The following is a 25,245-nucleotide window of genomic DNA, read 5'->3' on the forward strand; positions in this document are numbered from 1 at the left end:
GCATTTGACTGTTTTGGTACAGCATGAGGTAACATTTACATAGAAGACTTACACTAAATTGTAAGGGCTTGTCTTCTCTCTAGTTTCACATTTCACGCATACTTTGAAACCAAACAAAATAAGGTGGTTGCAACATCTCTGTATTTTGATGTCTTTTAAAAACATAAATCATCTCAATGAAATCAGTGACCTTAGTAAACAAACTCTTTTCCCTCCTCCTCTGCAAAACACACAAATAGTATGGCCCTTACACAACTTCTGGAGAACTAGTTCCGAGAAGGAGAGACAGAAGAGAACATTTTAAGTGGACCTGCTCAGAATCTAGAGAGTCTTCCTATGAGATGCCCAGACTCCTTATTTATCCAAATACTCAATGGGAAGCTTTCCTCATGTGCAACTGAGATGCAGGAAATTCACTTACACAGGTCCTGTTGCTAGTCAGAATCAAATTCAGTTGATACTGATTCAGGAACAGTTCTTTTTATTTTTCCTGTAATGACTTAACAGAAGAGCGAGGTACTAGGAGTCAAAGAATGTGTTCTGGGTTTGAATCATTGCTGAGCTTCATTTATTGCTAGCTGTATTGAAATTCTCCCCTTCTAAATTTAGTCCTTATTGCAGCACAGTGAGGACAGGTGATTGTTTATTTTTCCTCTCCAGAGGAGTTCCAAGTTGTTCTTAGAGGAAGTGGCTTAACCCTTGGTGGAAGAACCGATGGCATTACTTGCACCTACCAAGTGAACGGAACTACCATCCGTAAGTACTGAGTTTGGGATCGTCTGCCTTCATATTTCTTCATAAGTGATTTCCCTCTCCCCATCATCGCCTCAGTTAATTCAAGTCTTAAGAGAAAGGTGTAGATGAAAGAAAAACAGGAAAGCTCTGAGGATTAGTAAGAGAATGCAGGTTGGTTCACATCTCACACTGTGGTTTGAACTTGCCACCAATGACCATTAACTGTAAACTGTGACCAGTGTTTGACCACATGAAATAACACAATCCATGCATTTTGACATAGTTCATTTGTTTAGCTTTCTTTAGCAGCATTCTTTTCCAGCAATGATGCTCAGTGCAGCCAGATCCCTATCTGGATAGAAACTTCCTGACATGCAGAAAGGAATTCCTTTTCAAAGTGAACATGGTGTCTTCTACAGGCACTTTGCCTGTAGCTTTGTGTTTCCCAGAGAAGTGATTCCTAATCATCAGAGTTGTTTGTTTTAATTAGCATTCACCTTTGGTCAGATGTTGTAATCCTTAGTTCTTCCTCTGTCAAAATATTGTCTTTTGTGAAATTCTTCTGAGCAGAGGGCTTCAGAAGTTAGAGGAACTCCAAAAACATAACACAAACTATTTGCTTATCTTATTAAGAATCTCGATGGACAATATCATCTTAGGCAAAATTTTCAGGAATTGGTTCTCTGTTGCTCAGTGCATTAACTTACAACAGGGCAGAGGAAATGTCAGGCCAGGATTTGGATTAGTCCTAGTCTGCTGCTCTATTCCCTGAACTAACAGGGAGATGATGGTGGAAAAATATACCATTAACAGAAACCTCTGCCATTTTTGATATCCAGAAACGGGACAGCTAGTAGAATTACATCCAATTCTTGCTCTGAGCAGTGTGCCTTAGAAGCAAGCCAGACTGGAAAAATGACAAAAAATGGACCTGTAGAAAAAAAAACTTTTTTCCCCCTACTAATGTCTGATTTTTGTATTAGCTTGTCTTGAATTCCTATCCTATTCAACCTGTGTTTCCAGTGTACTTTCTTCCAATTTCTCTCGCCTGTTAAAGATTTTCTGAAGCAGTTTGAAAGAATAAGAGAATAGCATGGTTCTGGATAAAGGCAGCTTGTGTAAATATTTTTGTTTCAATTTCCCTTCTGTTTCAATTGAAATTGTCACCTTTGTTCCCCATATTAAGCTATCACTTGTTTATTTACACTTGCTTTATGGTTTAGCTTTATAGAACTAGAATTTGAAACGTGACTGAATTACTACAGTTGTATTCATTATCCTGGTGTACCTTTCTTACTTGGAGAAGTGGGTAAACAGGCCTAGTTCTAGGTGAAAAAAGTTGATTTCACACTAGTTAGAGTCAATAGGGGAGATATCAGTAACATGACTAAGATAGTGACAAATTTACATTTAGGTGTCTGGTTTGCAAGTCAGAAGTTCCCCAGTTCTATTCCTAGTTTGCTTCTGACTTGTTTACTATAAGCAGTTCCCCTCAGTCAACCTCAGTCCGTCCATCTGGGAAACGAAAATAATAGCACATACCTTCTTCACATGAGTGTTTTGAGGCTCACATCCATATGGTTAAGTCCATAGTGGTATTTGTGTGTTCAAGATCTTCAGGAGTCCCATAAGGTATGGCTGAAGATAGGGACCTACAGGACGCAAGAGAGAAGGATGCAGTTATTTTTCATAAGTATCACAAACGTAAGCCTCCCCTGTCCTGCTAGTGGTTGCTGCTATTGTAACAACAGTTTTGGAATTAATTAGTAGCATTGCTACCAGCATACAGCAAACAGGCTTACAGTACTTAATGATTGCTAGGTTGTACTGCTACTCAAATCAGGGCCTGTGGTGCCAAAACCAGCCTCTAGCTACCTGGATTTTGATCTGCTGCACATTCAGAGTGGGCTGTGAATGCACCGTGGAGCATTCAGCAGAAGCTGGCACAGATGAGCAGAAGTCAAGAGAACACACACTAAGGAAGGACTGAAAAAGTGCATTTCTTACATTTACCGGAAAGGAGGCATGGTCAAAGCTGACAATTTTTTGTAATAGTAAATAGTAGTCTTGGCTTTCCAAATCCACTGAGAAGAGACCAAGAGGCAACAGGCCTAAAATTCTGCAGCAGCTCTAGCTTAGTTATTAGAACAATTCTCTTTGTAAACATTTCTCAGGTCTGGAGTAGGTTACCTAGAAAGCCTTTTAAAAGCTTAGATAAGTGTCACTGAAAAATGCATGAACCGCATTGCGTTCTTTAAATGACCTTTAAGAGTGTTTTCTGACTTTGGTGCCTCTGATTCCCTGATCATGTAGTCATTTAAAGCTGTACAGAGCATGTGTCTGCTTTGAGATGGTAGAAATAGCTACACTTGGACAGGATGAAGCCCCCAAATACTTGCTAGCATCTGATGTGAGAATTTCCAAGTAGATCTCTGGGCTGCTTTTCCTTTTCTTGGCTTCAGTAAAGGGTGCGCTAAAGCACACAAAGGGAAGGGAATGGCATAGTGATGTATTATTATATGTTGCAGCATAAAAACACAATCTGCTGCATGGGGTCTTGCCAAAGGCCTGCTGCAACCCACCAAGCTTCTTGTCTTCAGCAATGGACAACAGCAAATGTTTACCGAACAGTACAGGGAGGTAATAGGGAAGTTTGATGCCATTCTTCCTCTGATATACAAGCTGTCTCTGCAGCTCTGTGCTGGGCTGCAAGCAGTTTCCTCTCGAGAGGGACTAAATGAGAAGGGTTGGAAGGGCTCTGAGCTCTAGTGCAAGGAAGAAGGTGCTCCCAAGAAAAAGAAAATTGTTCCAATGCTGTGTTCTCCTGTACAGAAAAACCGGTGTGCTCTCAGCGGAGCCCTCACCGTGAGCCTGTAATGGAGGACACTGTGACAGTTCCCCTTACTGATAGCCTGGGCTCGTCTTTGAGACCAGCCTCAGAGCCAACCTTTTTGTCTGTTCTTCAGGTTTTGAAAGATACATTTGGCATGTTTCTCTTTCTGCATTTATAAAGAACCATTACCAAATGCTGGAAAGGAAACCTGCCAAATGTAGCTGTGGAATAGAAAAATAATCTATGAAACATACCATTAAGACAAAAACATATGGCAATGTGCTAATCCCTCTTCCCCACCTCACAACTAGCCTCAAATCTAGGCCAAGCAGTCAGTGCAGATTATAGCACATGAGAAAAGCTCATTTATGCTAACAGCTCCTCCTTCAGCTGCCCCTGAACTACTTGCATGTCTGCCTTCTCCCTGAGTGCAGGACCGAGTCATCTCCAAGTTCATCTCACAGATCATTCATCTCCCCTCCCTGCCAAATCAGGAACTAGTCCGTGCTTGCAGGAGCAGCTCCAGTACAGAAATTAACACTTCTATGGGGAAGCTGGGAGGACAATGTGGACATGAACAGACTTTTTCCCAGTTTACCAAAGAAATGAGATAAAAGAGCTCCCTTCAGCAAATACAGTATCCACTGTGTACAGGGTTTTTCTTGTTTGACCCCTTGGTCACTTTCTCGATGCCCTCCAAGCTTACTGCTGTCTTCTGCTACCCAGTTGCAGGGTGGAACTTTATTTCTCTCCTCTGCTTTTCACAGCTACAGAAAAGGAGTGTTCTGCTGGACACACTGCTCTACAAATAAACGTCTATCACCTTTGCAAGCACTGAGACACCAAAAAGCATGAGAAACACTTGAGAAAACACTCGAGAAAACACTCCAGTCTCAACTGATAGAACAGTCATTAACTCAAATCCTGTGTTGACCTCACTTAGAAACCAACACACACCTTTCAAATATAAGGAAAGCCTAAATGATGTTCTCCTCAAACAAAAAAAGGCCTTGATTCTAAGCAAACATTTCTCTGCAAGAACATGATCTGACATACATTAAGCAAGCAATATGACATGAGCTCAGATTTAAAGTTAGCTCTGGGTTTGTGTATGCCCTTCACAAAGTATGAGTTTGAAAAAAGCAGCTTTCTTCCTAACTTGGGCTTGCCTTGCTTGCAAGTTCCAGACAACCCATCCCATTTTGCAGTATGCTGGGTACTAGTTTGGACTTCATAGCACCGTTACATATCACTGTCTCAATTAAACAGTACAGTATATTCATCTCATGTGATTTGTTTTGCAGATGAAAAACCCAAAAAGGTGGAATCAGAGTTTTTGCTGTGCCCTGCACCAATCCTATACAGAAGTGGCCAGTAAGTACTTGAAACAAACGTCATCCTATGTTTTGCTAGCATTGGACCCATTATTGCTGATGTTAATCATGTGGGCTTTTAGCTAGAGGCAGTCTTTTTATGGGGGACTGTTTTTGTGTATTTTTTTCATTCTTGTGTTATTTCCCTGGTGTATTTTCCAGCTTTAGAATGGGCTTTAAATAGTCATCTGTGACCAAAGCAATTTGGACAGTGCCTTAAAAATGAATATTCAGCCAGTTTATTCAACACTGAAAAGGTCTGGCTTGTCGTAAGTTTTATGCAGATTAGCTGCTTTATCAGGGCATAATACGCTCTCTTCTGGATCATCTTTAGGCTCATTGTTAAACAGATTACATTATCACTGACACTTACAAGCTATTATTAAAGTTATGTGTCAAGATGTGTACCACTGCTCAACATGTAATGATAAAACGAGGCACTAATTTAACAACGGCAGCAATCTCATAACAGCACCATGGCTAAACCGCAGTTCCAGCCTTATTCTAAGTGTCACTGGCCATGGCTGCAGATTACTTCTGTCCCTTGGAGAGCTAATTCTTCCCTCCTCCTCTCAAATTCAGACACGTCCAAGGCTTTTAGAACCACTTCAGCTTCATTGTTCAGATTTATGAGATAGCAGCATGAAATAAAAAATTCTCTAAGCTAATCACAAGTGAAAAAACTGCATGTCAGATCTTGGCCCTGTGGGAGGGAGAAGGCTGTTTACTTTCTCAGTTTTGCAAGTAGGTCTTCTCAAGTAATTATTTGGGATGAGGTTTTAATATTTTTAAGTTTTGCTACAGCTTTGCATTGTCAATTTTTGTGAGAGTTCTTAGCTGTTTAAGAACTAAGCATATCGCTTAGATTTTGAGTAATTCCCTTTCTGAATTAAGCAATAATCAACAACCTCAGTTGCTGCAAGACTGATAGCAAAACCCCAATTGCACATCTGTTTTGTGCATTAAATGGCAACTGGGAGGAGAAAAGTTGGGAAGCAGCAGAAGGAAAAGCTTCAGTGAATAACCCCGGTGGAAGAAAGCGGGGTGAAGCACTGTGGAGGAGCTGCACTGTAGTCTCCATGCAGCAGCCAAAGCTCATCTCTGGGGAGCGAGCACTGTTTTAGAGCAATGCAGGAAATCAGCATGGAGGGAAGTTACGTGGGAGAGCAGAGGAGGGGGATGAGTTTTTCATTCCATTATGTTTTCCTGATACTGAAGTTGCCTTTAACACAGCTATGCAAAATGTTGATCTCAACCTTAGCACTAACTCCTGCAGCACAATTTGCTATTACATTACACTGTGCAGTTACACTGGTTTTGATGGAGCTGGGCTGCAAGCTGTCGTGTGACTGTTGTACAACAAACAGCTGTAGCAAACTGCTGTCTTAGCTAAAACAAATCAGCACCATGTGCAGCTGTGAGACCTAATTTTATCATGAGGAAGATATAAATCAGTCATGTTAAGAACTCCTCCTCTCCATGCTAAGTGTTTCATGGGAGTTACACGACCTTAAAACAGCAGATTAGGCCTCAAGTACTAAACACCCCAAAACCTGAAGCTTTAAGTGAAACCATTTCATAAAATGAAAGCATAGCACAGTCTGAGAGCCTGTAAACAGCCTGTCTTGCCAAATGAATGTGAAATGTATGGCATATTTATCTGTATAGATTAAAGCACCATAGAAGTTACTTGAACATGCTGCCTTTTCCTTGTTCTGTGACATGTTACTGAAATGGACAACCCATAATGTAAGTAAAGTCTAGGTGAAGCACCTATTTACAGCATGTTTGTTCTCAGCACTGTTTATAAGAACACATGAACACCACACATGAAGTTGTGCAGCTTCACAGAAAAACATTTTTCAAAACTTGCCATGTAAAACAGTTCCACAATCTTATTTTGTAATTACAGCTTTGGCCCGGAGATAAACAATTTGCTGTGCAGAAGAGTGACAGCTATGAAAGATATGTACATACTTGAACTCTTGACTTTCCATTGGCACAGCTCAGACTATTGCTGGATAACTCCCAGTAATTCCTCATGTAGTGGAGCTAATATTAGTTGCTAATGTAGCAACAACCAGTCTGCTCATTTTCTAGTGCTCTTTTTAGCGGAGTTAAATACAACACAAGCAGACAAAGTTAGCGTTGTGATTCTTAAACCTGTAGTTTTCTTTCTGCGTAAACAGGAAAGACTCACATAATGGGTTTAATTATATTTTTGTCATTTGAGACACTTTGAGAGTGATTGATTAGCAGTTTTCAAATGCAGAACAATAAAAGCCTGTGTGGAATAGGTAAGATCCCTGGACTGGTGCCATTGTGTATTTATACTTGGTTTCCAGCTGCTGGCTGTGTTTAGTTAGGAGCCTCCAAAATACCATCTGTAGATTAATAACTAAGCTTTCTTTTCAAACCGTTTTCATAGTACCATGCAGGAGATTGATGTGGTAACTTTACATTATGTTACAACATGACTGTGCTGCTTGTGCTACTTAAAATACCTTCTTGACATGCCACTTCCAGGGTGCAAAATTACATTGTTCTCTTAAAAAGTCATCTCTTCTACAAGACTCCTGACTAGTTGGCAGACAATAATTACTTGTGAGTTCTACATAAGCAAGTTATGCATTATACAAAATTGAAATGTTAAAACAGTACAGAATGGAGAAATCTCTTGTACACTATGGGATGACAAAAACCCAAGGAAGGTTAATTGCTTTGCTTCATATAGTGAGAAATATCTTAGATACTGTGAGGGCAACTGTAATATTAGAACCAAACCAGTGTGCAAAAAGGACCCATTTTCCTGCACTGACAACTGAAGAGCACTATATTTTGAGGATCTTGCAGGACAATTGAGAAAATGAGTTCCTCTTTATAGCTAAGGCTGGACTTCGCTGTCCTGCCACAGCTTCAAGGGAATCAAACTAGATCAGAGCATTTCTTCTATAAAAATTACTTGAGAGGTTTCTGTAGTCATTGTACTTCAGAAAGTAAAGAGTCCTTTTTTTTCTCTGCAGCAACAGTACACAAAAAGCTTGAGAAAAATACTTTCTTACACTACCACCATGGCTTTTGTTCTAGTCCTTTTGCTCTAAGTTCTTGGAGTTCACACTCTGAAAAATATATCTGTAGACTTAACTCCAGTAACTGACAGCTTCTATTCCTCTCAACCACTTGTAAAGCCTCCTCTGGCTTCAGTGCAAAGACTATCTGGACAAGATAATTCTAATTCCTAAACATTTACAAATCCTTCTTTCTTGGTGCAAACAATACAAGTATTTAAACTACCACAACACATTTCAGTGAAATACTTTGTACTATAATTTACACATCTACCTGTTAACTACCTCAATTTTTTCTTTAAACTGGTTTCTTGTTGGCGTATTACATTGAGATTTTTGGATTAGCTGGCTCTTACTGCTAAAATCCAGTTTAATGTTTTCATGCAGATAGTCACATAAACAATGCAAAATGTAGGCTTGGTCTCTCCTAGGAAAAAACATCTTTGAAATGAACCGACAGGCTGAGAAATAATCATTGTTCCTAAAATAGTTTGGAGAAGTTCAGAAGAGTTTTTCAAAATGCACATGCATTGTGGCTGACCAGCTTCATGCATCCTTGCACTTGAATTCATACAAAGTATTTGCTTTAAGATTAGCTGACAAAAGCAAAGTGAGCATTTACCCCTGACAAGATACATAAGCTTCTTGTACCTTGAAACATACTAAATCTGTTTGAACTAATGTACAAAAAGTTTACCTGTTTCAAAGACACCAGCAGAAGAGTGGACATTGGGTCAAGCGGGATCATTGCTTTCAATTAACTATCACACCACCTCCCTTCATCTCTGAATTGAGTGACTTGTTAACACCTTTCCAGTGAAGTAGCACTTGACCATATAATCTGAAGTAGGCAGTACAATTGCTTTTGGGTTTGTAAGCTTTAGGAATAACAAACAAAAAGAAATAACCCAAACAAACCTGAGTGCAAGTGGGACCATGCTGAGAGCTGCCTTGAGTTTGTGATGAGGTCACATGCAGAGGACAGCCTGCGTTACTAGTCTTGAACAACCTTACTTGCCCTCTGTTCAAATCATGTTGGCTTCAGTTTGCGTATATCCTTTCCTACATCCTGTCCAACATGAGCAGCTGGTGGTGCTTAAGGAGCGAGGACTGAACTTGAGTTATTTTTTGTGGTAGGAATAAGAAAATACCATGCTTGTGTCCCACAGTTCTCCACTGCTTCCAGATTCAAATTATCTGACTGAAGTTCAGTCTCCGACGTGCAGTTCACTTCAAGCAAAGCATACAAGTGTGCATGAGAGAATCTGTTAAAGATCATCAGTTGTTTTTTTTACATATTGCTAGTAGTAAAAGCTCCTGGAAAAAAGCACAAGTTGACAAGTTTTGCAGTAACTTTAAATGTACTTCCTATCCATACTTGCAGTAAGGAGTCACAGGGGGAAAATAGAACTTAATTGAGCAAGTTTTACGAGAGTCTGAAGTTAATTGGAGAATCATATAGCTCAGACTCACAACTGTAAGAAAACATAAGAAATTTTGTCCTAGAACAAAAACACAGGGGGAAGTGATCTCTAGGACTGAGGACATGGATTTATGTTTCTGAGCTGCAAATACCACCTTGAAACAAGCTTTCAGCTGGCTGTTAACCAGACTTCTCACAGGAGGAGCCTGTGTCATTCCAGCCTTTGTTCCTCCTGTTGAAGAACAGCTGCTTGGCTCATCCTGCACTCCCTTGTCAGTGGGATGGCAGCTCAGCAGGAGCAGCACGTTGTGGTTTCTACACTGGTATTTCTCAGGTCTTTAGATTTTAATCTTTTTTGGTTTATCACTCCTTCACTTTTGATCCTGTCTTCGCAATTCAGGTGCTTTCCTTAGCCTTTAAGAATAAAAAATGAGGGAACAAAATCTCATTACATAGTACTTTCAGCCTTTCCACTAACAGGTTTCATGACCTAGCTTAGGTACCTACTACATCTATGTCTTCCTCTTTGCAAGTTTCAACTTCTCTCTAGACAAGAGAACTGACTTGTTTTCCTGTTTCACTTTCAGAGAAATCAATTCTTTTCCACTGCAGGAATTGCCATGATGTCCAGTAATGCTATCTGCCCGTTTGTACTTGACAGTTCACATTACCTGCCCTCAGCCTATTTTCATCTGAGCTACTGCTTAAACAAGCTCCATTTTTATCCCTTTTGGTAGCCTGTGACAGTCTGAATGCAGGCAAAATTTTTTTCTTGCTGCCCCAAATTTCAGTGGTATAATTTTCATCTCTGAGCTACAGATTTAAGACAGAATGAGCTGCTCCACTTGTTGCTGTCAATCACATGCAGGGCTGAGGACAATGGGAATTAACCACAAGCTTGAAGTTGGACATGGCTTTGAGAACCTCTCTCAATAGGGCCTTAAGGGAAGCCAAAGTTTTATTCTGAAAGAGCTTGTAGCCCTGCGCAAACAGAGGAGTACACTTCCAAATCCAGGGCATTTCTTCCTAGAAGTTTGTGACAAATTCACATAAAAAGAGTTCGAAGTGAAACAAATACCACAGGGCTGTTTAAAAATTAATTGCAGTTTACAGGAAGTTGCTGCTCAGTACTTTAGGGGCCTTGATTATTATTTACTGTAGCTACATAGGAGAGAACTGAAGCTAGCTAGAAGCCCAGGAACTCATGCCCAAGCTCTCACTGATGCTCTTGCCTTCCTTCTCTGCCTCCATGGGAAACAACCTCTCAATTCTAAGATAAGCACTTGCTTCATGTTTACTTCAGGTGCTTTGAGTTAAAGATGTTTCCATTAAAGTAGGAAATTGCTATTTTGAGCCTTGTTTTCCAGTTTAAAAGGATCATTTTAATTAATTCCAGCACCAGATTTAAGAGGAAGAGCATGGAACCACGAAAACAGACACTGGAGATGAATGGATTGTGGTGCTCCATCCTGTAAATTACCTCATTTGGTTTTTAGACAGTTGCTCTCATTTGAGAGCAGCTGAAAGGTGTTCTCTGAAATGGCTGTCATGGCAGGCTGCTAACAAAGGATCCCAACAATTTCTTCCCCTCAGAGCATGTTATGCCTTCACTCCATCCACTGCATCTTGGGGCACGAACTTGAGAGCCATCATCTTAAAAATTGCTTTAAATTTTTATCCCTTTGGAAATGAGCATTTACATGGGCCAGATACGTTTTGAAGCTCATTACACAGGCAGAATGCCATGCAAGTGCCTGCATCTTCAGGGATATGTATAATACATGCGAAAGCAGTGAAGCCATCCTTTTGCAAGTCTGACTTGACTGTACTTAGAAAAACTTTTTACACTTAATTTCCTTTTCTGCTCTGACACCTGTAGGTGCTAAACAACATCCACTTGCTTCCATCCACATGCTAGTACATTTGCAGTATTAAGAGGCAGCATTTTCCACCTAGTTAAATCAATTAGCTAAAGCATTGCATTTGATGCACAGTGATCAAATACCATAAATCTGTATTTTTACTGCAGCTCCCCTATAGGATGTCTACTTTCCCCCCTTTTTTCTGTGGTCTACGATGGCTCTAAAGAAGTATAGCAGTGTTCAAGTGATGCTGCGTAAGATGACTGATGTTTAGTATGTTTGCCTAATTAACTTCTGGCTAATAATTCTAACCCATTAAGTAGCTAGTTAGTATTTGTTTCGAATAAACACATCTGGTCCTGCAATGAGTGAAGGTTCTGCCTGTGCGTGGGTGACAGATGTGATGGTAGTTTCCCCAGTGCTCCCTTTTAAATAATTAACAGCACACTGGTGAAGTAGCTTTAGACAGACAGCCTCAAAGCCAGCTGTATATTCTCAGAGCTGGATCTATGGACATGTGCCTCATCTCATTAGTCCACTCCATCTATTATGCTCCCTCTTCTTTAGTATTTCAAAAAGCTACGTGTAGCTCTAAGAAACATCCCTTTAAATAACTTTGGACTCTTGGCTTCTGTTCTGAAAGGCAGCAGAAGAAATAATGTGTCAGGCCACCCAAGGGGCAAATAGCATTGAATTCACAAGCCTTGCAGATTGATCTCTTACCAAACAAAGGGCATTCGAAACAGTCCCGCCCTGGTGTTTCATTACTTGGAGTTGCTGGGCTAGGTTTGGAAACAACCTTCTTTTGAGGGAAACATCTTGTGTAGCTGACTCCTTTATGCCATCAATAGCATCCTAGACTGGAACAGCTGGTAGTTCTTATATATCTCCAAAGGGAGAAAAACTATTATTAGTTACATGCAGAGGGATCATTCCTCTCAACTCAGCTGTCTTTTTTGATTTTTTTTCTTGTGGTGGTAGGGTTTTAAAGTTGCCTCCCCCCCCCACACACACACAGGGGGAGGAATTAATAAATTAAACTGCAGTATATTTAGCAAAAGACTAATTTGCACAAAAATTAGTTCTTAAAAGTGAGACTCAAGTTCTTGCTCACCAAAGGGCAAGGTAAGATTTATTCCTAGTTCTGAGGGTCCATGAACCCTGCTCATTCTGTGTGGCTATGCCATCATGGTTAGCATGCAGCTGTCATTAGTTGTAGTGATACAGGCTCAGTTTGTGACCTTTGTTTTGTAAGGCATCAACAATAGCACAGCTGCCCTGCATAGCTGAGATCTCAAACCTGCAATTTGGCAAGAAGAACAGAACAAATTGGATAAATATACATAAACACATTGTGAAGGAAGGGAAAACAGAACAGAATGAACCAGCGCATCATCCTACAACTTGTTTGATAGGGATGATTTAAGTAGGCATATGGTATAGTTAAATGTGCTTTCAAAAACATTGGCCTGATTCTTCAAGCAAATATGAAATAAATATCTAAATTGAATGAGAGCTGATACAGTATCATTAGTTCTCTCAAAGGAGGCATATGAATGCCTTTGGAAATGTGTGCAAGTGGGGGCTGGGCGCGAACAGTATGCAAATTTACATTCCCACACAAAAGTATCATTAACTTATTGTTAAGATTACACAATTGTACTTCCCTCTAACACAACAATCATTGAAAAAAACAAGCAGGCAATGAGCTAATATTTAGACCTAACCCAGCACCCATTTTTAAGTCTTATTAGTTTACTCTTGGCCTAACAAAGCACCACAGCCACTGTAATACCTCCCAGACACACAATTTGCATCCATCAGCCACACTGCCCACAGTGCACATATTCGAGAACCAGGAACCACTGCTGTGCTCATCCTACACAGTAACCTTTCAGCACTGTCTTATTTAGTAACTAGATAACAATCATAAGTTAAAATTAGCCTTTGTCTTTCAGCATTCCTTTTACCAGATGGAAAGAAAATATCAAGTAGGTAATACATGCAGAATTTCTTAGCTTATTACAAAAGACATCTAGGCATATATTTAAAATATGCTCTTCACAAGTCAGACCAGGTGTTCCCCCCCACATCAGGTGGGCACAGAATTTCACGTGGTCAATTTCAGTGCATTTCCAGAGTACATAAATAACTCTACAAAGTTACCTATTTCCTTCAGGAAAGCTTGTAATTTTGTTAAGTTCATTAATTTGAGCAGAATGTCAATTTGTTTGCCTTAAAGAGTACTGATAGAAGTTGTGTGAAACTTAGCTGAGAACCAGATGAAAGTAGTAATTACTGTCCTTCTCTGCAGCTATAGCTGCAAATTACTATTTAAAGGCATAGTCATGACTTACACTACCCCTTGTCTGAAAAATACAAAATTTTGGAAACCTGTAGGTACAGAAAGCAAGTGTTAAAGAATGTAAATTAGATGCAGATTCGCAGATTTGACTTGGGTATTTTTTAGAGTCATTTAAGAGGTGGGTGAATATTCCAGGGTGTTTGTTGACCATCATCTGTTCTCTCTCAAATTAAATTACATATTTACCTTCTTTATGTGATACTGTTAACTAAATAGAACCATCCTAATCTTTGTAACATACTAGGGTATTAGTTTAGCCATAAAACAAAATGAGTCATTAATGTAAGTGCTGGCTGATGAGTACTTAGCCACTCACAGGTGAGGCAGGCTCAAGCATGGGTTTAAGGACCTATCCTGGAAGCCTTGGCCCCAGCCTGGAAGCTCTATTACAAGGATATATTGTTTTAATAACACTTCATCTGGAGAAAGGGGAGTGATTAAAACTAAGATTAAATAAGACTTCTTAATTATTAGGTAGCCAATAGACAATGATACTTCACATTCAAGATAATACTAGTCCTCTGTATACAAAAGCACAGGCACACTAAACCCATGAGCTGTTCTCTCTCAGTAACTGGTTGCATAGCTGTACCTTAGGAGGAGCTTAATGACGGAGAACCAGCAGTCTGCAGTTCCAAAAAGAGGTACCAGCCAGCAGGATAATCACAAAGCTTTATTTAGCTTGCCAGTTTCTGGAATCCTTGTTGTCTTCCTTAAGCACAGTAGCTGAGTAGTTCTCAAAAGCTACAGAGATAACAACAGCCAACACTAAAGGAGAAGTCAGGCATCCTTGCTTCCTTTTAACTTTCCTGCATCCCTCATGTGACTTCATTGTGCTCCCTAATTGGAAGGGTGCAATCTCTAAATTAATCAGGTTTTTGTCACCTGTGTTCATTTCAGAGCATCTGTGCTCAGGTGATCAGAATTCTTCTTCAGCACAGATCTACTCATGGCTAATTAACCCTAGTGATTTGATATTAACATTATCTGTCAATGTAAGCAGCTCAACTTCCAATGATCACTGATTACTCACATGGTACAATCACCCCCCCCCCCAACACACACACACCAAAAAAAAACAACAAAAAAAAAAACCAACAAAAAAAACTGCTAGAGAAACGCGTTTAGGTAGTCAGGTAGGAGAAAAACAGAAGTACAGCTACATTAGGCCTAATGTCTGGTATAAATATTAACTTCTGAAAATATTTTAGAAATACATTTAGTTTGACACAATTAGATTATAATTGGAACTATTCACAGATGGAAACATCCTCAATGAATTGTATAGGCTAAATGCCTCCTAAGACATATGGATCTGATGTTAAGATCAGTAGTAATTTCTAATGCAGTCCTTCATGTTCCTCAATAGGGCACACAGTGTTCCCAGAGCATTAAGAAAGAGTGCGTGAGCAGAACTAAGTGCTTAATATTATTCAGTGGACATAGTATCCTGAGCTGAATTAATAGACTAATTTAACATAATAATGACATTTCATACCCTGTTACTGCAGGTTCCCATGATTCCATGAGATCACAACTAATGCATTGCTGGCTTCCAGCTCTTTCAGATTCACAAGCACTTCCCAGCAGTGAAATACTTATGTACCTCTGGACTTCCATCCCATGGAAAGCCAAACCCAAGTAGAGAGTATATTGAGCAGTGTGCTGAGAAAGCTAAGTAGTCCTGGGGTGGTAGGAGAGGATCCTAAGACAGTTGTAGCTTGATTTAATTTCAGTGCTAAGCTACATGAAGAAAGAAGTAGGAAATAAACATGAGTTTGTACTAATTTTTACCAAAAAACCACACACACAAAAAGACAATACTATAAAGATTTGCATACAGTAGAGGTCTTGATGGTCTCAGGAAAAAAAAAAAAATATATCATTTTTTTTATGCCTGTGTGGCTCATGGGAGAAAAACAATTGTGAGCATGTATCATAACTGCAGATTATTAACTGTCTCCGGTAAAATTCTCAGTGATTAAACAGTTTCCTATGCTTCCTAGGCATAATGACCCTTGGTACAGGGGAAATGCACAAAACATTTGGCAAGCAAAGTTTGTAACCCTGCTCCAAGGGAACTTACTGTGTCCATATGCAGCTGGGGCTTTTGATCTAGGAAGAGGACCAAAACCAGAAGCGTGGGCTTGAAATACCTTCCTGTCTGGCTTTGCGCTGCATCCTCCCACTGCAGGGATGTGGCCCTAGACTCAGCGTCAGTTCTGTAGTCCTGGAGTGTTTGTCAGTCAATGACAGGTGAAAGGACCTTCTGCGCTTCGGTTGGTAGGAATGCATGCCTAAGTACTAGTTGGATCCCCAGCAAATAATAGTGGCATGATAGAGGCCACTTCACCTGGCACAAAAATATTCAGTCCACCTGCTGAGATGAGGTCAGGATTGTTTGGCAATGGAGCTTTCCCTTCAAACTAAAACACAACATTGCACCAAATGAGGACATGTTTAGTCCTCTCTGAAAAGTGGTGAAGGATTAAAAATCTGTATGTGCTATGGTTGGTCACAGTGGGTTCCAGTTTCTCCATCCTTTGGATGACCAAAATAAAGTACGGTCACCTTAGCACCCCTTCGTCTTGTCAAAATGTTGTGCAGGAGATGAGAAATTACATAGGGGTAATGTGATGGGTGTACAAAAAACAATAGTTGAAGCAGACATTCCACCAAACCCCTCTCCTGCCACTGGTACTGATTTTCCAGTGTCTGATTTCTGTATATGTCCATATACGTAGATATGTATAGATGCATTTATACACACACGCACTCTTACTATTGGCGTACCAACATCAACTGTGTAATAAAACTACGTGCGATTCATGGAAGTAGTTGTTTTAATGGAATGCATGGCTAAATACTACTTAATACCCTTTCAAATACATAGATCTATTTTTTTTCCTTCCAACTATGTACAGCATTTTAGCTATTTTAATGCTGGCACTTGATTCTAAAATACCTTTAGTCACCATAATTTTAATAACTTTTTGAGCAGTTGCCAGTTTAATTTTCAGTGCGTGAAAATTGGAGGTAAATTATTTATTACTTCCAGCAAATGTCTTTCACAATTTTATTTAATTTTTTCATCTTTTTTAATGGGTCATAAAATGGCAGTCTTTTATTGGATGCTCATAAAGTAAGGAGCAAATGAATACTTTGCAAATAGGTTACTGTGGATTGAAATGTCAGTTGTATTTCACAGGGTATGAAAGTCTTTAGACCAGAGCTGTAGTGACATATGGCAATGGGCCATGTTCCTCTTCTGTAACAATAAAACAACAGTGGACATAAAGGAAGGAAAAAATTGCAATTGTTGGGACTTCTCAAGTTACATTTTTTTTGATAAATTATTATTAGAATGGTCAGTGGTCCGTGGCTAATGCAGTTTAAACTTGCAAGAGTCTTCTGGTTAACTTTGGTCATAAGTAAGAGTATTTTTAAAAGCTCTGTCACACTGAGTATTTCCAGTATTGATTCTCATCCACAAGGTGACACTCGCCTGTGATAAAATACAGGAAAATCCCTTCCACACTCAGGAAGGGCTATGAACTGTAAATAAAAACATATTTTTTTTCACTATAATGAAATAGGTTTAAAAACATGGACCACTGGCAAATTGCATGCTAAACCTGTGTTACATAAAAAACAAATGAGTTTGTGAATAGGTGTGCTAATTACACATGCTTATGAACTCAAGTTTGCCATCTCTTTGACTGCACATCACTCAAGTGCTGTGTCAGAAGTAGTCCCAAGATACGAAGGAGAACCTGGGCTAAAAGCTGGACTTGGGCACCACAGGCTGTTGGAGGAACAGTGTGAAGGCCTGCACTTGCTTTTTCCTGATGGTGTGTTCCTGCCACCGTGTTTCTCAAGGTAGACACGCAGAAGCTGGCCAACTCCTCATGCTTCTGGCTGCCAGGCTGTGGTGTTTGTGCGTGGTGTTAGAACATCTGATGGTTATCCTCAGGGCCCGCTTCCCCTCCCCATGCGCACAAAACTAAACCCACACCATAAACCACGAACACAGCAGGGGTGAGGTTTTAGCAGGGCGCTGGAGAATGTCTTTTGGGGTTGCCACAGCAACATCAACATTTACACTTCCTGATTCTTTGTGGGTTTTATTCGGGGTTGACCTGAGGAGATGCTCTGTTTTGCAGCAGCTTTCATAGCAGAGTTCAGCGTTTGTTTGCGTTCTGGGGTGGTAAAAAACTAATATCATTCTAGCCTTCCCTTGCAAAAATTCAGTTGTGTCTAAAGGTTAGTTTTACTACAGGAAAAATGTGCCCTCATGTGTGTTGCTGGGTATGATCAGATTCACAGTGAGATGAGCACAGCGAAGACTTGAACACGGGTCTCAAGCCAGTACAGCATTTCTACTCGTCTATTGTCTCACTCTGTACAGACGTCAGTGGGAGGAGAGATGAATTTTCCTCAAGTATTTGGAAAGCAGTTAGTACACTGTGGCTATAGTCATGTAACTCACATACATGGTAGCAGATCTGGCCACACACTTACAAAACCATGCATTACTACCTGTGAAGACATTTTTGAAGTATTTCTGATCATTTTTACCAGGCAGACTGAAGGTATGGTCTTACAACCAGCTGACCAAAATCTGTGCTGCTCCTTTCCTTGTGAGTTAAGCCTATTATAAGAAACCACTTCAGTCTCTTAACATTTTAAACTGTATTGCTCCTGCCTACAGAAAAAAGAAAGGATCCATAGAGGTTCAAAGATTTAGAAATGTTAATTGCTGACAGAGGCTGGTTCTGCTCTTAGCTGTCCTGAGCTTTACAGGACATCACTGAAGGAAAGCAATACTCAAACAACACTGACAACTGGAAGTGAAGGCACCCCAAAACCGTAATCACTTCTGAATGTCATTTTATTTTCAGAATAGTTACGGTTTATGCAGAGTGCTGAGCAAAAAGCCTTGCGTACATGGACAGTTAATAGTTAACTAAAATAGATGTATTTGTGGATAGGGCTTTCCCTTGGACATTTGCAAATGTGTGCATAGAAGAAACAGGGTGCTCATTTTATTGAGCTCCAAATTTGAAGGGGTATTATTTATAGGAAGCAGAAGTACACACAGCCCACCAAACAGGTGGATGCTAAAGAAATGAATAAAATGCTTTCCTTATACCCTACAGACATGACAATTTCAGGACAGAAGTGATTTTGTATGTTGACAGGTTCATCCTTTTGAGGATGAGATAATTATCTGTATGAGTTCACTCTGTAGCTTCTAGAACTGAACGAGTATGATCAACTCCTCTGAAAATCTCCGATGGCTTATCCCTGCAGCTGTGTATCAAAATGGAAGTTGATACAGAAACTGGTTGCTCCTACTGCATTGTATCTGTGTTGATAGCTGATGTGTTCAGTGAGCCTGCTGCTTGGGATATCTGTCAGAACATCTGACAGCTAAAGGTTGGGAGAATGCGAAGCCTGACAGCAGCGATGCGGCACCGGGGACTCGAAACCTGCTCTTAGTGCAGTCAGTGGGAGTTATAGCTTTGGGCCTAGTTCTCATTTAGATGTGCATGCTATCAGTGCCCTTTTCTGGGGCCCCTTGTATTGCTGGAATGGTGTAAAGATGCATAACTGTGACTGAGAATAAGATCTTCAGGTCCCACTGATAGCAGAGTTCAGTCCTGGAGAGGGTGATAGTGGCACCTCCTAAAAATATGGGTAAACTCCCCATTTTTTGTGCTACTTTTGAGGCTCAGTTTCCAACTCAGACACTCAAACAGGTACCATTTATGTGTCATTTACTTGGTGTGTAAGTGTGGTTGTGTTCTGAGGCTACAAAAAAGCGGGTCGTGCCACTGCGACCCTGCCCATTCAGCACACCCACCTCCTGCAGACTCAGGCACGTTGCTGAAGAGAATAGATGACAGACATCCCTACTCACAAGCTTTCTCCTAAATCCCAGGTCAATATTTAGGTCAGTGAACAGAGCCAGAGCACAGCTCTCAGATTTGTAGAGAACTGAACATAAATTGAAGAAAATAGCATATATTGCAGTGGGAGTATGCTGCATGGCAAAGGAGAGGGAAAAGAAAAAAGGATCACTTTTGATTCAAGCACAAATATGTTAGGAAAAAAACTGAGTGATATTTTTAACAGGATTGCATGTTAACTCTTCAAAGCTGGAACTGGCTTTGGGAATCCAAGAAACCCCAATACCTAAGTCGCAGGTGCAGGAATTCCCAAGATACGCTTTCTCCTTTACACACTGGAACTGTTAGTGTGAAATGTGATATTTTAGTTAGTTAACATAGCCACCGTCAGGGTATGCAGCAGTGGGCACCGAGATTTTTGCTTTCTTAGAGGAGAAGTTGAGGAACCTGTCAGAGTGGAGAGGGGCAGTGTGGAGGTTGTGAGTGTAAGAAGCACTGCTGCAAAATAAGTAATTTGATTCCTAAAGGTCTGAATGATACCTGGGAGCCTCCTTTCATCAAAAGCTGTAGGAAATGATCTATATTATCTTTTTAGTGGACCTAGCAGGTTTTTTTTTTTTTTTGTATGTTTGTAGGCCTTCATATACAAACCTTGCATGAGAAAGAAACATCAGTAGCGGTTAGAGGTACAGCCACCGTAGTGCAAACATGCCTCAACATAACTTTTCTTCTGAAGTTTCAAATGTGTTTTGTTGCACTTGTGCATCTTCCTTTTCAACCACTTATGTTTGGGACTGGTAGGAGCATGGTGAGCAGATCAACAAAGTACCAGAGGGTAAAAAACATTGTAAAAAGGTATTAGAAAATATTCCTGGCTGAGAGCACAAGTTGGTCAGGAGGAAGGATGATATTGCCAAGCAGCAAAGGGAATTGATTAGATAGCAGAAGAAAGTCCATATGAAATCGAGGATTCATGTTCATTTATTTATTTATTTTTAAATGAAATGGGGAAAAAGCAAGCATCTGAAAGCAGTTTGGAAATTTGACCCCAGTAGCTAGCAGTAACTGTGGTCAGATGTTCCTGGCCAAATCTAGAAGTTCTTCATTAGTGCACAGGCACAGTTATTTTTGATCTCAGTGGAGTTTTGCCCAGTGAAAGAGTAAAGAAATGGTTCCAAACAATGATAAAAGAGCTGAGGAAAAGCTAAAATGTGTTTAGACAGAGTTATAATAATATGGGAAATAATGAAAATGCACAAGGTAAGTAGGCATTTAGATTTGTAGAATTTAAGAACATCATATGGTATTTTAAAGATCAAAATTACTTGGTGTACTGCAGAAGGGTTCTTACTGTGCTATCAGGATTTGAACCAAGCAATATAATCCCAATTTAGGCATCAGTCACTGGGAAGGCACCCACCATTATACAGGAAAGTTCAGAAAAAGTATAAAGGCTGAATAGGCTTTATGGTCAGGAAACACAACCACAATGAATGTCTTTTCTTGGGTGTAACCAACTCCAAAATTTGGTGTGGAGCCTGTGGCGTGTTACTCTTAACTCATGCTTTAAAAAGACAAGGCTGGGGGTGGGGGAATGAAACATTTAAGAGAACAATCTTTCCTGTTTGGATTTGAACATAACTGAAAAGTTGCCATCAAAAAGTACTTCTGTGTGCTGTGATTTCTTCTGGATTTAACGACTGAATTCAGTTCTCAGTTACCTAGTTAATGCCGTGGTGTGATCAGGGTGCAAAAAGATGTGACCTGGTGGTGCTGGAAAGAGTCACGTTAACTTTACTGGGCTGTAGGTCAGTGCCTTGGGCAGAAAAATGCTGCGTGCACTGTGCTTGTGATCTGCAAATCTCAACAAAGTTGAAGGGTTTAAACTTCCAATTTTCTTCAGGGACACTTGCCTGGATTTAGACTGTGTTTCAGCAGCACATCATAAACTTAAGTCCTTCTCCGTTCAACAAAAGCATGGAATGAAATCCTGTTGCGCTTAAGTCCAGAGGATTGTTTGGCCAGTCAAACCCAAGCAGAGTTTTCATGCTCAAGTTTCTCACAGCATTTCTCATTACAGTGGGAAAGTGAGAAATTGAAAATAAAAAGATAAGAAACACAGCATTTTAAAAATTCATCCCTAACTAAAGTTTTTCACAGTTTGCTTTATTTAGTTAGTTGGGAGGGAATTTAATTGATTTTTTTATTTTATCTGTTCTGGTTCACTTACTCCCGTAGTAATTAGAAGTAAATTATTCTTTCTGTTAGATCAATTATTCATAACATAGACCATTTAAAAATTAGTTTAGTGGAAGCAACTTACTTCATTTTTACTAAAACTGAAAAAGAAATTAGCCAAATTAGTTAAAATAGCTTTGAACTCCATATTGACTAAAGCATTTGTGCCAGAATAAAAATTCATGACATATAAGAAGAACAGTATAAATGATTAATCATTTTAGTTCATGGATATCTATATTTTTATTTAATTACATCTATGCATAGTATAAACTGTCTGAATCTTGGGAATCCAAGCCAGAGAAGCTGAAGAGTCTTCTTCTGTTTAACATTCACCATGTGTTGTTTTCTTCTAGGGTTAATTTGTAAAATGTAAACCACATACTATTTGTATGCAGTGTTTATGTACTATTTATAGAAAGTCTTGACCATTTATAATTATCCGACATTTTTATCCATAATGTCTGCATATGACTAAAGAAATGTTTATGGAATAGATGAAACAATGTTATTTTTACAGTTGATCTGCAATTTATTTTATGTAAAACTTTTCAGGGTATTTTATGTTAGAGAAGGGATGTTCTCTGTTCAGCTGCTTATTGAGAGGACTAAAATGATTTCTTAATAGTAATCGACACAACACCAGAGGGACACTGCAAGCTCTTAATATATTCAATTTTAAGCAGCATAAACTGAAGAAAAGAAAGCTCAATTTGAAATGACCAAAAATTGGTTTCTGAAAGACTCAAGTTGTTCTCAAAGTACAACCCTGTAACAGTTACATACCCTCATCACTGAAAAGTTATCAGAGGCATCTACATATCATAATGCAAAGTAACCGTGTTAGTTTTAAGATTTCTGTGAAATCAGAGCTAGTGCAGCTCCGAGGGACTGGCTCCCATCTTCCTCTCTTAGAACACGTTCTCTGTTTTTTGAATGCAGTCCATACGTACAAGTAGCTCCACAGCATGTATGTGCCTTTATTTGAGTGTTTTATGGCTGCTGATTTTTTTTTCCCTTTTCTTTCTAGAACTCTAGAAGTTTTGGTGAGTTTGAATGAAGGGCAGTCTTTCATGTCCAGCTCATTAACAATTACCGCTTCAGAGTGTGTAAGTAAATAGCTAATGTAATTCAACGTAAAATGCTGCAATTCAGTTTCTGTTCTGGTTTTATCATTGAATGACTTCCCGATGCAGAGAACCTCAATGCGTGGCAGGTCTTTTAGGTGTTTAGAATGCACAAATCCACCTAACTGAAAAACACACCTGTGCAGACGTACAGAACGTATAAAATTTGATGATAGAAGATTTCTTAATATTTAAGTGCATACATGTATGTATGTCCTAAGTAATTTTCTCCAGGTTCCGAGACATGCTTAGAATCTCTTTTATAACGCCAGTACACTCAGTGAGGAAGTTTTTCAGCTGTTTTGAATTCCTTGATGAAGTGTGTGTGGTGGGGGTTACAGACAGGGGTTTTTTTTCTACAGTTATACAAAACAGTTTCTTTAATTCTTCCCATTAAGGTGGCAGACAGCTTTATGTTAGGAGCATCTTTATTTCAGGATTCCATGTAAGTGAGGTATTACTGTGCCTATCACCCCAGACTTAAAAATAATACTTGAAAGCCATGTCTTACACGGTAGGCTTGGAGATTTCTCTTTGCTTTCTGACACAGGCTCTGTAATTAGGGTTTCTCCTTCCATTGCTGCTGATCTGTTTTGCTAGCTGCTTCAGGAGCTGCTGATCTAGACCATATGCAGAAGTATACGCAGAGGGAAAGTCCTGGAATTCTCCTCCCCAAAGCTACCTCAGCTGGCTCTGCCCTGAGATCCACGCTCTGTCTGTGTGTTCCTTGTCTGTGCTGTGCCTGTGTTGTGCTATAGCCTGCGAATCGTGCTTTGCTAAATAGATTACAACAAATTACTGTACCACACTGTGCAGCTGTGGCTTTCAAAATACTGGGAGGCTTCCACGCCATTAGAGACCTGCTCGCTATAAACATAATAATGTCTTAAGAGCCAGGTGTGACACAGTCACCTGGGGTCCCGTTCCAGCACAGCTCCACTTTGTAGGATCAGTGGGAGCAGATTGAAGCTGAGTAGTGTGACTTCCATGCAGCTTTCCTGTCAGGCGCAGAAGCATACAGAACGGTGCCTTCTGCTCATCAGCATGTATTTTTCCAACAGTATTTTCATCACTCATAGGTAATTAACCTAAAAGAGAAAAATAGTATTTTTTTTCTATTCATTTTAGAACTAAACACTTGGGTAACTACAGAAGTCAAAGTTATCTCAGTTCAGCCCTTAAGTTTCAGGAAGAAAGCCTGAATAAATTGAGAGCTGAAGAAACACATGCTCCCCAAACCGTGTTTCTCTGCTTAAGCGCCTCTTTGTCATTTGGATGCATTTCAATCTTACACCAAAGCACAACGAAGCAGCCTCTCAGCATGATAACCTAAGGAGAGTGGATTTCCTCTTTTTCCTTTTTAGTCCTTTCAGAGAAACCAGTACACAGTAAGTTTATCCCTATGCCCTCTTAAAGATTGCTAAGCTTGCTGACATAGGTAAAAAATAAAGCATTGCTGCAAAGGAGATCATACCAATGATCTGGGTGAAGCAAAATAACTGTTCCCTCTGCTTATATTACTTCCCTGTGGTCAGAAGTTTTAACTAACAGCAAACAGAATGAGTACAGATGTGCACTGACAGAAAAAACAGTGGAACTTCTGATCATCTTTTTTTTTTGCTGTCTTTCATGCATGTTGCAGCAAAGAGAGCTCCATACAAGGAGAACTGCTGTTTCCATAGTAGCAGATGGGCAACTGCAAGAAATGGGTCACTGCTAGAATTCTTCCACTAATTCTGATGGCTGAGCAGCTGATGGCTAGTTGGTATACGAGTTACAAGTTCCATTCTCCCCTAGCAAACACACGTTGCTGCAGAGAAAACAAACAAAAAATGTGTTGCACCTAGGTGCTGAGGCATGCATCTTACCTGTTTCTTGTAAACCTTACTGCCTGGTATATATGTGGTCACCTATACATACTTTGGATAAAGCTCTGCTTCACTTGCAACTGTGCTCGCTTTGGCAGAATCACTTGTGCTTGCTGTACTCCAGCATTAGTGATTCCTAGATGTCTCTCCTTTCCTTTTCGTCCATCTGAATTTCGAATAAGTTCTGTTTTCATGAGGTCACCGTGGCATGCTTCTCAGTGTTGTTCTAAACCAGCACAGAAGCACAGGCTACCAAGGGTAAGACGAAAAGCACCTACAGGATGTGGGTTTGAGGTGCTGCAGATGGGCTGCTCACTTCCTCATTAAAAGTGACATTGCTGGAAGCAACAGAAGTCATTGACAATTTCTCAGGACAGTTGCTTCAGGTTCAAATGCCACTACTACAGGCATTTAGTGTGCTATAGTCTGTGCAGTGTGAAC

At 39.9% G+C, this 25,245-nt stretch overlaps 1 protein-coding gene and 1 long non-coding RNA gene across 4 annotated transcripts in view; one reads left to right on the forward strand and one right to left on the reverse strand.

Annotated features, from left to right (window-relative positions):
- Positions 1-25,245, forward strand: part of ANTXR2 (ANTXR cell adhesion molecule 2) — a 112,230-nt gene that overhangs the window by 29,609 nt on the left and 57,376 nt on the right. The window contains exons 9-11 of the mRNA XM_080591524.1: positions 661-756; positions 4,873-4,942; positions 22,840-22,918. Of these exons, the coding sequence (XP_080447650.1) occupies positions 661-756; positions 4,873-4,942; positions 22,840-22,918 (245 nt within the window). The remainder of the gene's footprint in view (positions 1-660; positions 757-4,872; positions 4,943-22,839; positions 22,919-25,245) is intronic.
- Positions 22,925-25,245, reverse strand: part of LOC308194928 — a 350,222-nt gene continuing 347,901 nt past the window's right edge. For all 3 annotated transcript variants that reach the window (XR_013951068.1, XR_013951069.1, XR_013951070.1), the window contains one exon: positions 22,925-24,024. This is a non-coding gene — a long non-coding RNA (uncharacterized lncRNA). The remainder of the gene's footprint in view (positions 24,025-25,245) is intronic.

The sequence above is a fragment of the Anser brachyrhynchus genome, assembly GCF_964034855.1.
Source record: "Anser brachyrhynchus genome assembly, chromosome: 4".
In the NCBI taxonomy this organism is placed as follows: domain Eukaryota; kingdom Metazoa; phylum Chordata; class Aves; order Anseriformes; family Anatidae; genus Anser; species Anser brachyrhynchus.